The sequence below is a fragment of the Nestor notabilis genome, unplaced genomic scaffold, assembly GCF_000696875.1.
Source record: "Nestor notabilis isolate BGI_N333 unplaced genomic scaffold, ASM69687v1 scaffold14414, whole genome shotgun sequence".
Classification (NCBI taxonomy): Eukaryota; Metazoa; Chordata; class Aves; order Psittaciformes; family Psittacidae; genus Nestor; species Nestor notabilis.
Genome location: NW_009926125.1, coordinates 1 through 15,581, shown reverse-complemented (window position 1 = coordinate 15,581; position 15,581 = coordinate 1). Strand labels below are relative to the sequence as shown.

The following is a 15,581-nucleotide window of genomic DNA, read 5'->3' as shown; positions in this document are numbered from 1 at the left end:
GAAAGAGTGGACATGATGTTTAAGCAGCTTATTATCTTTTTCAGAACAGCAGTGCATGGGTCTTGTCTTCCGAGGAGGTATCTTGGGAAATTTTTGCCCAGTATAACTGGAGACTGCACAGAAAATTACCCTATTTTGATCTTCTCAAGAGGTGTAATCCATTCTGTCAGTGACAGATTTGAGAATTTCTATATGCTTTCTTCATGATTGATAAGCTATAGTGAGTATGCATGAGTGGCTACTACATCTTGATGCTTGCTATGTGGGAGTTATTTTCTGGGGCAATGTGAAGACTGACCAGCTCTTCAAATATTTTCCATCAGAACCCTGTTTTATATTTAATTGTAAGTGCCAGGAACACGTGCATTTGAAATCTTAAACTAAACCTGATGTGATCTGGTATCTTTGGTTGAATTAGCTACAAAAACTGCATTGTGCATGCATGCCATTGCCAGGAATCTCAGGTTCCTTTGTATTCTTTCGTCCTCACTACAACACCTCTATTTGGTATCCCATGGGAGAACTATTGCATTTAATGTCCTTCAGCTTTGACCTTTTTTTTTCCAGACCAGCTGGTATATTACCTCCCTTACAGAAAGCCAGCCAAAGATCCTCTTCCATCATCCTCTTAGTACTCATGATCTGCCTATTCCCCATAATTCTCCAATAGAGAGACTAACGAGATTATTTAACTTCACACTGATGTGATTGTATTAATCTTTCATGATATGAATGTGATGTTTTTTATCAACAGCAGCGGGTCTGAAAGTAAGTAAGTATGAGGCATCTTGTGGGTAATTTTCCACAAATCAATAGATTGCCTCCAAATGTGATAGAGCAATGAATTTTCTTTAAAAGCGGTGGACTTCGTTCAAAGCCCTTGAGCTGCCAGGTCCAATATATGGTATTGTGCTAAGTATCATAGACAGTCAAGCAACAGCAGAAGTAAAGGTTTTTTCTTTGACCTTCAGATTTAGCTGAGGAATTGATGCCATGGAACAGGAAAGGACAGGGCTTCTGTTCAGAAGAGGAAAAGGCTGCCCTGTTTACCCTCAGAGGTCAGACAGGTGACAAGATATGCAAAGGAAGACCTAGTCAAATGGTTGGGCTTCCACTACAGCAGCAGTAAGCCAGGAGGAAAGATCTAAGCCTCTTGTGAGAATGGAATACTGTCCTGTGGTATTCTACAAGCTTCACTTTCAGGATTAACGGGTGATCTACACAGGACATGAAATTGTGTTTTGTTGTCTTTTGTTCTATATTTTTTGTGTGTTTCTTGGTGTTTTGTTTGGGTTGTTTGTTTTTTTTTCAAGTAGATGACAAGATGTAAATTTGGACATAGAATCTTTTTATTCCATTCATACCTGTGTATGAGATCTCCTTTTCTGTGTGAAGAGAAATGGATACTTCCTCTGTCATAGCCCAGTGTTCTTCTTCTGTTGGTACTTCAAAGACAGAATCTAGCATTAATATTTTTCTCTGGATTATTATAGTGTACAATAACAAATATCCCATTTGGGGGTTCTTAGAAAACTAGTTATTATTTTCTGACACCTCCCAAAGCCAGAGTAATTTGGAAAAATATGCATCTAGTGTTTCTCAGACTCTGCTAGCATTCCCTTGAGACTATGGTGGAACACAGTGGTGGAGTTGGTAGTGTCAGGTTAACAGTTGGACTTGAGCATCTTAAGAGTATTTTCCAACCTAAATGGTTCTATGAATCTACCATTAGAACTTCAAGAAAGGTGCCAGATCATCAGACTTGAAACTTTGGTGGTATTACATGAGGACAGTCTGTTCATAGGATAATCCATGGGCAGAAGTACCTTCTGGTGGTGGGGACACTTTTCTTTTTGGAACAGCGATGGAAACTCTTTCTTCTTTGGCAAGTTTCTTTGGTGATTCTGGCACTTTAAAGATAGTAATTGTAAGAATACTAAAGTCTAAAAAAAAGACACACTTTCTGAAGTTCACAGAAAAGAATTATGGACAAACAATCATGGGGAAATAGTACACTTCTAAGTAACACAACGACAACACCAGACGTACAGATGTAAAGGCACATAAATTAACAGAGAAAATGACAGATGAAGCTTTAATGCATAGTAGGTAGATACGTATTAGAGCATTTTGAAGATACTTGTTTGGGGGACTGAGGGTCTAGGAATAAATTCTGCAGATAAATTAGACACTTTGAAACACCTTGCAATTTTAGTAATAACAGAAATATAATTTAATATTAAAATAATACATATAATATTAGAAGAATAGATATATGGACAAAACCACATCAAAACCAAACAGCATATTCACACATAAGGAATTAAGATGGCATGATTAAGATGAAAGTAAGATGCAAATAATTTGCTTCCTGGCTCTTCAGAAACATAATTAAACCACAGGACAACACACATGCAGGATACATAACAAAATCACTTTTCCAACACACGAAAATCACAGAACCAGAGGAAATATTTGTAAGTTTGAAACCCTTCACTGAATATTGACAATGTTATAAAACATTAATATATTTTAATCTAAATGTGTTCATATTTATTTAACTTCTTCACTGAGTAAATGTGTTAACTCAGCTTTCCAAAGCACTTAAGCAGCCAAAGTGATCAATGAAGTTAAATAGTAGCTAGAAAATTCAAGGAATGCAGGTGTGTGTCTGTTCTCTGTCACCTTTTGCATTCTTTTGCAGGGGAGAAGACAGAGGTCCTTTTCATTTATAATCAAGTCAGGAAAGACTGGGATTTGATTAACCAGAAATATGGTGTGCATGGACATCTGATATTTGGAAGCCTTCTCTGCTTTCAAAAAAACTTGTGTACCTTTTGCTGGTGGACGTGCCACTTTCTGTGAAGTTGGAACAGGTACTTTCTCTTCTGGCACAGCCTTCTTGGGCACTGCTGGCATTTTTTTAAAAAGAAAAAGTTTATTTAAAATGATTTTGAATTAATCACAGTTTATTAACATAATCAGATGACAAAACACAAATGCAGGGACCTGAAATTTCTTCAAGTCAAATAAAAAAAGACAGCTAACACTGAACGTTACAGCTTGTGTAGACAATTAGCTACTATAAATACAAATCAGTATTCTGAAACAAGACTGCTATTGTGTAGCTCTGAAAAATTATATACCTCTTTTTGGTGGAGCCTCCTCTTTTTTAGCAACTTCAACTTTTTCTTCTGTGATAGTTTTCCTGTGTACTTCAGTCACTTGAAAATAATAAGTGTAAGGATATTTAATTGCAATATTTGAAGTAGAGACATAAGTAAGATTTTTTCTACTTAATCTGATCTTTTTAAAAAGAAAATGCTAAGTAAACTTCAACAACAACAAAAAATAGACACTGAAGAAGACTGTACTTTACAGCCACAGTGCAGAGATGAGTAAATAGTCAAAATAAAGAGGACATCCAGACATAAGTCACGGATACTAACAAACACAAATTTATTTAAGTAAAAGGACTAAATACAAATGCTGCAAGGCCAAAAAAAAAATTTTGCACAATAATAATATTCTCAGTTTATTTACCTTTGGTTGATGGAGGTTCTTCAACTTCTGTCTCAAAAGTGGGCACCCATTCTTCTGCAGGTTCTTAAAAAAGATTGTGCAACTTTAGAATATTTGATTGATTTTGCAAACAGACAAAAGATGAAGTAACATATAAATCTCATCAAGACGACACAGACCACAGGCCACATTGTAGACAAACGGACATACGTACATGTTTAATACTGAAGAAATTTGATATGGAAATATACTTTTTATCAACATGCATACATGTTAAAGATGTCATTCATAAAAAAAAAGGTGGTTTTTTCAACAGGAAAAAACCACTGGTATACCTCTTGGTGGTGGAGCTTCCATTTTTTTAGGCACAGGGACAGGTACTTTCTCTTTGGGAACTACTTTCTTACGAACTTCAGGAACTTTAATAAAATAAGTAAGATAAAAAGGAAGATAAGAAAGAATATTAAGATGCAATAATTTTTGTTGCTTACTATATCACAATGTCTTTTACTGAGTTAACACAAACAATACTTGTCACAGTACAAGATGGAATTTGAGACAAACATTCATCACTGTAAGCACACACTACCCATGTCAACATGTAGAAACAAGACAGTAAAACAAACATATTTTCCTTGAAGATACATCACCCAGATGAGGAACCGATTTGTACCTTTAACTCTTGGAGCTTCCTTGGGTGCAGCTGGAACTTTTGGTTCAGGGACAACTCTCTTATGCTTCTCAGGCACTTTAAAAGATTACAGTACATGGATTTACAAAAAGTAGTAACACTAGAACAAGCACACATTTCCTTAATACAACAACCACACATGGAAATAAACACATAGTGGCAAGGTGACACTCAGCATGATGAAACAACCAAAATTTTGTAATTAAAAGAATGTATACCTTTAGTGGGTGGGGCTTCCTCTCTTTTAGGAACAGTTACCTTCTCCTCTATGTAGTAAGACTCTTCTTCGGTCACTTAGAAAGAGTAAAGTTAAAAAATATTTGAGTTTAAGACCTATTACTGTCTTTATGGCCCTTTTAAGCAACAAAATATTTGTAAGACAAGAATAAGCAGTGTGCTTTGCTGACAGACAACTCTGCTATTACAAAATCTACATTCAAACCATCCTGCTTCCTCTGAAGGCAATGGAAAAACTCCAAGCAACATAAATGGAACTGAGATTGAGCTACTATCCTATATCATTTGAAAATCCTCAGTATTTGAAGTACTGGATCAGCACTTTCCGTTCCTCCATCCACTAGTTCACCGATGTTGTAATCTGTCCACTTTGAGAAAACCTCTCTCCCAAATATCAAGAAAATTCCTTGACTAAAGCCAGCCCTCAAAAATATTTGACTTAATGGAAATTGAGTCAATCGATGTATGCTATCTTCCTTCATAACATTATGATGTCACCAATAAACTCCCAGGTGAAAACAATATAGTAATTTTACAATTAAACGGTCTGAGGAATCGGAGTGCACCATGATATTCTGAAGGACTTTTACTTCATCCAAGCAGCCTGGTGGAAGAGGAACTTCTAACAGAGAATTTTTGTTAAAAAAAAAAAAAAAGAAAAAAAAAAAACAAACAAAAAGAAAAAAAAAAAAAAAAAACAAAAAAAAAAACCCCAAAAAAAGGCTGATAATTCTCAACATCCAAGAGATACCTTATTATTTTAAATGTATGAATATAGGATTAATTACTAAACTTTTCAAAAGTAATAGAAATTTTAGGCATTCTTAGCATTAAAATTTATAAGATATGAAACATTTATATAGTTGTAATTTTTTGTTTATGAATAGAGTAGACATTAATCCACAGTATATTTGGTACAAAACAAAAATTACTTTTTGCTTTTGCCTAACATTCTTGAACTGTAGTCATACCTTCAGAAACCTCTTCTCTGTGAATGGAAATAGATACTTCCTCCATTTCTTCTTCAGACCATTCTTCAACTGTTGGTTCTTTAAAGAAAATTACTAGTTTTAGTATTTCTCGTGGATGGATGGATTGACTGATGGATCAAGGGATGGAAAAGATTAAGACCAATTCTTACAGGTTCTATATGACAACGACAGATTTGCATACAATACAGAAAGTGCTGTGCACACACATATATATGATTTGCTCTAAATGATGTGTTTTCTTGATGCCCCATGTACCCTATTGTGTGCAGTTGTATCTCTCAAACATCCTTCATTGGTCAATTGTCAGTCCATCTGAATACCTCAGCTCCCCAAACTTCCCTATCACAACAGCTGAGGGAGAGGGGAAACAACAGTCAAAGAATTAGAGGTTGCTCCTTGATCTGGCAATGTGAAAATAAAAAGCAGAGGAACAAGATAAGAAGGCTATGTCAAGAACTGAAAAGAAAGCCTGGCATGTTCATTTCAACAATTGTGACTACAGCAGGGAAAACATCAACTTGTTCTGGGGTAAAACATTAATTTGCAGGGGACAAACAAAAATTAACACTGCACATATCCATATGAATATATATTTGCATGTTCATATTTTAGATATCTTCCAGATCTGCTTTTAAAAACTCACTCATACTTTTTTAATATAGTATGCAAATTGTCTTGACTGGCTAGTTATTAATGTGATGTAAAAATGGCCCAAATGTTGATTTCAGCTATCCTGAAGCAGACATATTTTGGAATTACACTAACTTAAAACAATTGATCTCAACCTTCCCTGAGTATGAGAATGAAAACTAAAAGAGCTGGTGAGAAGCTAACATTGGAGAGAGAAATAATATTGTTATCTGTAGGGCTACAGAGAGCTTTGTAGGGAGCATGACAAATGGATTGTTACAATCCTAAGTGTTAAAGTCTGAACTCAACACTATACATCCATACTTCTTATTATTTCATGAGAACCTGATCCGAAGATCATTGTATTCAGTGGTAGAGTTTCCATTCATGTCAATGAGGTGGGATCCTGGCATTCAAGACTGAAATGGTAAATGACACTTGGGAAGCTCTTAACTACCCACAAATCTGTAAAATGTTCAACGCAACTCATACAAGAAAACTAACATGAAACTTTTGTGTATTTTGATCTGGTCTTAGAACAAAAACTTGTAGACAAAGCACAAGTTTCTCACTACTGTCAGTTTATAATGTACCTTCAGGTAGTGGGATTTCCTCTGGAATGGCAACAGATATTCTTTCTTCTGTAATAAGAACTCTTTCTTCAAAAGTGGCTTTCTTCTGCACTTCAGGCACTTTGAAAGATAATAATATTAAATGTATTCTTCTCAAATTCCATTGTGACAGCAATGTTGCCAAATGCTAAATCTAAGTTTCCAAAGAATTGCTTAAGGGTTTTGGGCTCATAACACATAACAGAGATTGAATATTTAGAAATAATGTTTTTGTACATATTGCACAACGCATACCACATACTGTAATGATTCATTGTCACTAAATCAGAACAGCAGAATTCACAGGAGAAGTACAAATCGATGATGGGTTACAATACAGAACATGTAAACAGAAGCTGAGAAATAGCATATTCTTTTCTTCTACTGGAAAGCGTACCTTTAGCTGGAGGAGCCTCAACTTTTTTAGGAGGAGAAAATTTTTCTTGAGAGATAGGTTTCTTAGGAACTGCAGGCACTTAAAAAAGAGTATTTAGTTTTAGGATCTATAAAGTGCAAAACTGGCAAAAGAATCATGTAAAATAAATGTATCTTTCAAAAAGATTATGCATGGACATATTTTGCTTACAAAATATAACAGCTGAGCAAGCTGAGAAAAACGCAATGTTCTAAAGACTACAATAAATGATATTACAGTGAACAACATTTTACCTTTTGCAGGTGGAGCTTCTTCTACTTTAGAAATATGTGGTATTTTTTGTTCCGGAGCTGGTTTCTTAGGTGCTTCTGGCACTTAATAGATATGAATTATAACAACATTAAGTAACTAGAATTACAAGTGTTTTAAGACTGTGTCTATAGCACAGTTATCCACAAAAATGACACAAGAAATGCATAGCTAGTGTGACTGAAGTACAGCTAAAACCAGCTTTACTTAACAATCAAAACCAAAACTGGACATAAACAAGATGTTTAAGATAACAAGAAAAGAATGTTATTTATTTAATTGTACCTTTAGGTGGTGGAGCTTCCTCTCTTTTTGGAACAATTTTTTTCTCTGGGACAGCTTTCTTAGGCACCTCTGGCACTTAAAAAAGATAAAATATAAGATAACTGAACTCTACATTTCAAAGATTTATTGGAGTATTACAGAATTTTATTAATCCATTTACAAGAATATCAAGATACACAACATAACATTCATACACTTAACATAGAAAGGTAGAAGACATAACACGCTCATACACTTAACATAGAAAGGTATAAGACAAGAGCAACATATATTTGAAAAAAAAAACCAAAATCAACCAAACAAAAAACCTAAACAAAATTAATAAATCAAACCAGTCTCTAGAAGCTTATCAAAGATATCTTAACTGAAGAAAGAACTGATCAAGTATGTTAATTGGCCTTAAAAACTGATATATATACACACAGAGAATTATACATAAACCCCCACAATTTATAACACAGACATTAGTATAGGGTAAAAAAAAAAATTAAAAAGATATTCAACAGGAACATGTACTAAGTATACCTTTGGCACTTGGAGGTTCTTCTTTGGGAATCGGAATGCGCACTTTTTCTTCAGGTACAGGTCTTACAGGCACCTCAGGAACTTTAAAGGTATTAAAACATGTTTAAGTAATCTTTTTAAGGCTTTTGATTTTGTCTGAGATGAGAACAGACATGCAAAATACTACACAAAGACTATATTTAGCAAAAGATATATGCGAAGTGAATAGTAGTTAAGGAAAACTGGGTCAGGACAATCGCAGGCACAGCTACAGATTGGGCAGAGAAGAGATTCAGAGCACCCCTGAGGAGAAGGACTTGGGAGTGTTGGTTGATGAGAAGCTTAACATGAGCTGGCAGTGTGCGCTTGCAGCCCAGAAAGCCAACCGTATCCTGGGCTGCACCAAAAGAAGCGTGACCAGCAGGCCAAAGGAGGTGATCCTGCCCCTCTACTCTGCTCTTGTGAGACCTCACTTGGAGTATTGTGTACAGTTCTGCTGTCCTCAACATAAAAAGGACATGGAGCTGTTGAAGCAAGTCCAGAGGAGGGCCATGAAGATGATAAGAGGGCTCAAGCACCTCCCGTATGAAAACAGGCTAAGAAAGTTCTCCACTGAGCCTGTCTCTCAGTTCTGTTCAGCCTGGAGAAGAGAAGACTGCATGGAGACCTCATAGCAGCCTTCCAGTATCTGAAGGGGGCCTATAAGGATGCTGGGGAGGGAGTCTTCATTAGGGACTGTAGTGGTAGGACAAGGGTTAAGGGGTTTAAACTTAAATGGGAAGTTTAGATTAGATATAAGGAAGAAGTTCTTAAGGTCCTTTCCAACCCTAACTATCCTATGACTCTATGAAAACAGTATGAAAGTACAGGACTGGTTAAAGCACACATTGAAAAGATGCTGTACCTTTTGCTGGGGGAGCCACTTCCTTTTTAGCAACAGCAACTTTCTTTTCTGGAACAGGTTTCTTAGGGACTTCAGCCACTTTGGAAAAAATTGTCAAAGTGAGAGAGCTTTAGTCTTTTTGAACACCTTATGCAGATTTCAGTAATCCAAAATTGACTTATAGAACATAGAGCCTGAACAAGAGCTGACCACTGCAACACAATACAATGTACAAGCTTTTGGACATACAGTGGACTATATGGAAAAGACACTATGATACAGAACAAAATTCTGATGTCAACATTACTGCGCTATCACCTTTCATGGCACTCTGTTGAAGTAAAAACACCATGCCCTTTTCTGCAAAAGCCACACAACGCAAATACAAAAGACGAGTGCAAGATTATTAGGACAAAAGAAGGGCCAAAGCTGAGACCAATGCAAGTTATAAGCATAAATGAAAAACTGAAAGTATGGAGATAATGGAAATAATGCAAAATCAAATAATGCATATGGAGATAATGCAAAACCAAAGCCACATAGCGAGTACATTCATAAATATATTCAAGAAAACATGAAAAACAATATAATTAAAGACTGTTAGGGGTGTGTGTTTGTTGTGGTTTTTGGGTTTTTTGGGTTTTTGTTTTTTTTCCTTCAGTTTACTAGTGCAATAGAAATACCTTTAGCTGGTGGACCTGCTTCTTTTTTAGGAACAGGAACAGGCTTTCTTTCTTCTGGAATATGCCTCTTAGGTGTCTCAGGCACTTTAAAGAGATAGGTGGTGAACACTTAGGAGACAGCAAAAATATTTGGAAGATCACAGTAGGCTATTTTCAACACACTGGATAAGCAAACACTATATGTAAAAATATATGCTTTCTTGTCAAAGAGATACAGCATGCTCATCTCAAGAAAGCTATTCAAAGAATTATTTAAAACAACGATGAGGAAGAATGACACTTAGAAATGCAGTAGGGTTTGAAAATTTGAAAGCAGAGCCATAGAGAGATGGAAATATTTCAGTACTTATATGCTATCCTTTGGTAAAAAGTGGTACAGGTAGTTAACCTGGAAGTTCAGAAAAATGGAGCATGATACAAAGATTATATTAACCTTCAACGTGTGGGATCTCCAGTTCTGTAGAAATTACTTCTTCCTCCTCCTCTTCCTCTTCAACTTCCTTATGTGCTAAAATAGGAATTTTAAAGAAATTAAATTTGGAGATAGGAAATATCAATGTTTGTAGTGAATCTAAAAAAACTTTTAAGAAGATATTATGTGTGTCCAGTACAGAAGGTCACTGAAACACATAAGCTAATACGAAAACAAACAAAAAAAATCATCTAAAAAACCAACAGCATGTGCAAATCTCACCATGATTATTTGGTTAACTACAGGTTTGAACTGTTTGAAAAAATCTTAAATATTGATTAGTGTATTATTCTTAATCAGTCTACCTTCAACTGGGTAAACAGCTTCAAAGAATCTTTCTTCAACTGTTTTCTCATGCTCTGTTGGCTCTTCAAAGAAAAGCATTTAAACAATGTTAAAATAAAATAGTTGAAATGTTGACATTTATTAGTCTAAATAAAACTGAGGCTACGTAACACAATGAACAGAGAGAAGCAATACATATTGAAAACAAATATAGGTGTGTCTAAATATGTAATTTGCCATAGGTAACAAAAGATTAAAAGAAATCTATTAGGACTGGAAGATTGCTTTGATTTGGGTGCACAGATTTTTGGGTTTGTACATACCTGTGACATATGAATACTCTTCTTGTCTGTGGACAGAAACTGACATCTTTTCTTCTGAAACAGTCCATGTTTCTACTGTCGGTACTTTAAAAATAGGATTTTGTTTTAGTGTTTTGTATTCTAGATCCACATTAGTGGTAATCAGAATGTGAGTTCTTATCAAATCTGTATCTGTATTGCACATTTAAGTCTTAGACATATTTAGACAGTATTTATATTCTAAAATACTGAACACAAAACAAGCATTAAAACATAATATTTAGTATCTGTTAAAGACTAAGAGGCAGACATAATTAACCTGAAAATACAAAATAAATGCATGCACAGGCTTTTGGAAATAGTGTTTAAGAAGAATTGTACAGGCAGTTCTTCAAGGAAACTTTGGGGCTCTAGGCAAAAATTATGCTTATTAGGTAAGCATAGGCCAGCAGACAGAAGAGATGAAGAGAAAGTTAATTACACTGCGATATTCTCTAGGTTGTTTAAACAAGAATCAAAAGGCTGGCCACAGTCATATTAAAAACAGACTTTATGAAAGATAAAAGCATGGTACACATACTATTTAAACACTGAGACTAGTCACAACATGACTAGTACAATAGATCCAGATACATGCACACAGGCCCACATATTCACAAGAAGCACAAGAACACACAGGATGCTGCAATTGAAAGATGCTGATCTTTCTTTACCTTCCTTTTTCATAATTTTCTCTTCAACAATCATTGATGTAGGTTTTGGTGGTAGAACTTTCTTGGTAACTGTTGGCATTAAAATTTTGTTACTCAGTCATATATTTAGCAAAGATATCATAAGTCTAGCAATGATGTTGAAAATATCACAAACAAGACAAACATAATTAACTCAGTAGCTAAATTAGGCCCCTTGAAACCATGCATTGGACAGAAGGTAGAAATTTTTTATTGATATCTTCTAAGGAGGCTGGGTAATTCAGGGCATTTAGTACACAGGTTATAACTGACATATAACTGAATTGCAGCTGACAGACTCCTGATGCAGAATGGGAACTGCTGAACAAGAGGAGGTGGTCACCAGGGGAATAAGGGTGCATCTTTATTTCATAACTGAACAATTAACCAAGATATCCTGGTAGACATGTCAAGATGGAAATCTGAGAAAGGTGGGGATTTTAACTATTCACCTTAGAGTGAAACACACCATTACAACAAGTACAATTTTGCACTCACTTCCTTTCTTAAAGCATTGGTGGTTAGCATCTGCATTTAACATTTTCCCCTAAGAAGCTTTTCATTTTGCTTTTATACAATTCAGCAGAAGCTTTTATTACATGTTGCAAAGACTAAAAAATTGATAAGACCCATGATCATATGAAGACAAGTTATACGAAGATCAGCTAAGTAAGAATAGCCACTCCTTCCATGTAAAATGAAAATAAGGTAGTTAAACAGTAGTTACCCTCAGCCCGTTTGACTTTTTCTTCTGCAACCCTCTGAGTAGTTATCTCCACTTTTTCATCAACAGGTTTCTTGACAACTGTAAGTGATTCAAATATATTTATTATTTAAATAATCTTGCAAATCATTTTCTGGACACAAACCAGGTATAACGATATTTTTTTTTTTTTAGGATATTATAAACTTTGTGTATCCTGTGTGTTGTTCAGCACATCATTCACTGGTGGTGAACTTCATTGGTAAAGGCATTTGTGAAACAAGTGATCACACCCACCCTCCCCTAAGAGAAATACAGTGATCTAAATGGAGGTCACTTCTCAGAAGTGCAGCATTCATTGGGTCAAAAGCACCACCCAAGCCCAAGGCAAATATAACGTGAGTAGGAAAGATAATGAAAGCTCAGCTTAATTTTTTCAGCAATTCTTGGTTTGCTTCCACCACCAGTGCCACTATTCTCTCTCTGCTTGAAAATACGAGGACGGTAGAAGAGGAAAGGCTGCCATAAGCCTTGCTCATGTCACCGTCCAACATAAAGAGACTTTTCTCCTTTTCAAGGAAATGGGAATAACCAGCACAGGCCAGCTTGAAAAAGATGCATGAGAAATCTTAATATGCATGTTCCTGTTAGTTTTGCAGGAAAGTCATACCTTTATGAACTGTTACTTCTTTCTTTTCCTTCTTTTCAGCTGTAATTGTTGGTGGTTTTCTCTCAGGCACAGGCTTCTTAGGAACTTCAACAACTTTTAAAAAAATAACATTGTTTGATGATGAAAAATGCATTGTCTCAAGGCTTGATACACACAAAAATTATTAGTTGTGCCATTGTAAGTTTATGTATGCTTAAGAGAATTTTGAAGATCCAATTTTTGCAGTCAAATTTTCTGCTTATTTCCAAGTTTGATGGTTCCTCATCAGAGCTGAATTCTCTTCCTAGACGCATACATGTTACTACCACCCAAAATAGTTAGAGTATGTAGAGTATATAGAGTATACAGTGAGGGTGTTGAGGCACTGGAATAGGTTGCTCAAGGAAGCTGTGAATGCTCCAACCCTGGTGGGGTTCAAGGCCAGGTTGGATAGAACCTTGGGCGACATAGTTTAGTGTGTGGTGTCTCTGCTCATGGCAGGGGGGTTGGAACTAGATGATCTTAAGGTCCTTTCCGACCCTAACTATTCTATGATTCTATGCAAGGAATTGTCAAATACAGCTACTAACATCAAGAAAATAATGTGTGAAGCATTTCACCTAAATCAATTTTATCTAGAATACATGAAAATTGGAAGAAATATCCAAAACAAGTGAAAATGTCACATATACTTACAAACTACTAACTCATATTAGGTTTTAAAGATCAGGTTTTAAAAGTCCATTGCCAAGCAAATTATAGTGTATCAATTTCTATCTGCATTTACAACTCACCATACTGAAGTCCTTGACTTGTCATGAAGTGCCAGTTAAAACTTGGAAGCTTATTAAGGTTCTAGTTTTGTAAAAAAAAAACCCCTATAAAAACCAAAAACTAAAAAAGCTGTATGGCTTAAAATTTTGGGGCCTTAATAACAAGTATAAGAAAAGAGAATAAATAAATAGTATAATTAAAATACCTTCATGAATGACTCGTTTTTCTTCATAAGTCACTTCTCTTTTCTCATAAGCTTCTTCCCATTCCTCTTCCCCTTCATCATAGCCTTCTTCCTTGACATAATATTCATGGTCTTCTCCATAATCTTCTTCCCATTCTTCATAAGGTTCCTTGGGCTTTTCATATATTTCCTTATCTTCTTCATGAATCTCTTCTCTCCTTGCGATGGATGTTATTTTGATCTCTTTGGGCTTCTCTGGCAGCACCTCAGGAACTTAAAAATTGACAAAATAGATTATTAATCTCATAGCCTGGAATTTTCAAGACTGGAAATGGAAGTTTGTACTTAATGGAATGATTTAACACTCACAGTTTAAAGAAGTGACTTTTTTTAAGCAGTCCTAATTAGCTTGGATTTCAAAAGTGTACGTTTTTACCATAAGAACAAAAATCAAACTGATTTGATTGACTCAAGAAAATTTGAAACAAATTACCTTGTTTCCCCAAGGTAATGTTATGATTTTTAAATTAAAGAAAAAAAAATTAAAAATAAGGAAAGTTACCTTTTGGTGGTGGAACTTCTTCAGGACCTTTTTTAACCACCTTTTTGGAGACTTTCTTTACTGGAATCTTTTTTTCTGCTTAAAAAGAAAATATATATATATATATTTAAATTTAAATTAAAAAAAACCCAACCAACCAACAGTCATAATTAAACATGCACACACTGTCCAAATACTTTATGTATTCTTACCTGGCTTTTTCTCCTCTGGTGGTGGAACAAGAGGTAGAAGAATAGGAATAGGGGCAGCTTATAGGAAAAACAAAGCATATAGAATAAAATATGAGTAGGATGCTTTCGTGTAAATAAAGAAAAATCCTAGCACATTTGGAAAATCGATGCGGTGATTTTATCGAAGCATGTTGCTCATTCTGTTTACTGTAGCTGGAAGATTATATTTTGAGTGGAAATCACCAGTCTACCTTTATTTGAATTCTGACCCTTCTCAGCTTTGTTTCTTTACTGCCATTTCTCTCCTATCTTTGCTGATAGTAATTAATCTAAATATAAATCTTCCCCTTCCTGCTTCCATTGAAAGCATTTACTAAATTTTCCTGGAAATAAAACACAGGAGATTGAACTTCTAAGGTTCAAAGTAAACTCTTGAACGTAACAGAAATACACATAATGTTTGAAGTCTATAGGCAAATACCAGAGCCTGGGGAGAGACCATTTGCGATAGAAATACAACCTATTGTATGACTTTAAAAGATTTTTTTTTTCCTCCAAAGAGTAGCAATTCAGGCAGCTTGTTTAAAAGCTATATCTTTGCTAAAAAGAAGAAAATGTGAAAATAAAGATCAGAAAAAGAAAGTGGAAATAAGAGGAAGATGAAGTGAACAAGAGACTGATAGGAAAAGAAAAAAAAGACACAATCTTTTTAAAAGACAAGGCTTCATTCATACCATTATCTGTGTATAGTTTTCCACACAGCAAAACAAGCCTATCCAAGTCTAGCCTTGCTCATATTATATTTGTATAAAGACAATTAACTAGATCTTATCACCATGTAAGTTTTTTCTCTGAGGTTCCCACTGGCTTGCTGCTTTAGAGCAGATATAAAACAGCACTGTAGAACATGTATGTTAACCTACCTTCAGCTGCCTTTTGAGGTGGAACTGCAACCTTGGCATCAGGAACATCTACAAAATCAAAATGTTTAATTGAATTAATATAAAAAATAGATTTTAATATATT

The 15,581-nt window shown here is 35.1% G+C and overlaps 1 protein-coding gene across 1 annotated transcript in view; it reads right to left on the bottom strand.

The window, feature by feature from the left end:
- The window catches only part of LOC104404866 (titin-like), a gene marked incomplete at both ends in the record, with an annotated part of 35,332 nt that extends 19,806 nt beyond the window's left edge, over positions 1 to 15,526 (bottom strand). Inside the window, 5 exons of the mRNA XM_010013399.1 lie at positions 12,887 to 12,979; positions 13,845 to 14,096; positions 14,386 to 14,463; positions 14,577 to 14,633; positions 15,479 to 15,526. Coding sequence (XP_010011701.1) covers positions 12,887 to 12,979; positions 13,845 to 14,096; positions 14,386 to 14,463; positions 14,577 to 14,633; positions 15,479 to 15,526 — 528 coding nt within the window. The remainder of the gene's footprint in view (positions 1 to 12,886; positions 12,980 to 13,844; positions 14,097 to 14,385; positions 14,464 to 14,576; positions 14,634 to 15,478) is intronic.
- Positions 15,527 to 15,581: the final 55 nt, after the last annotated feature.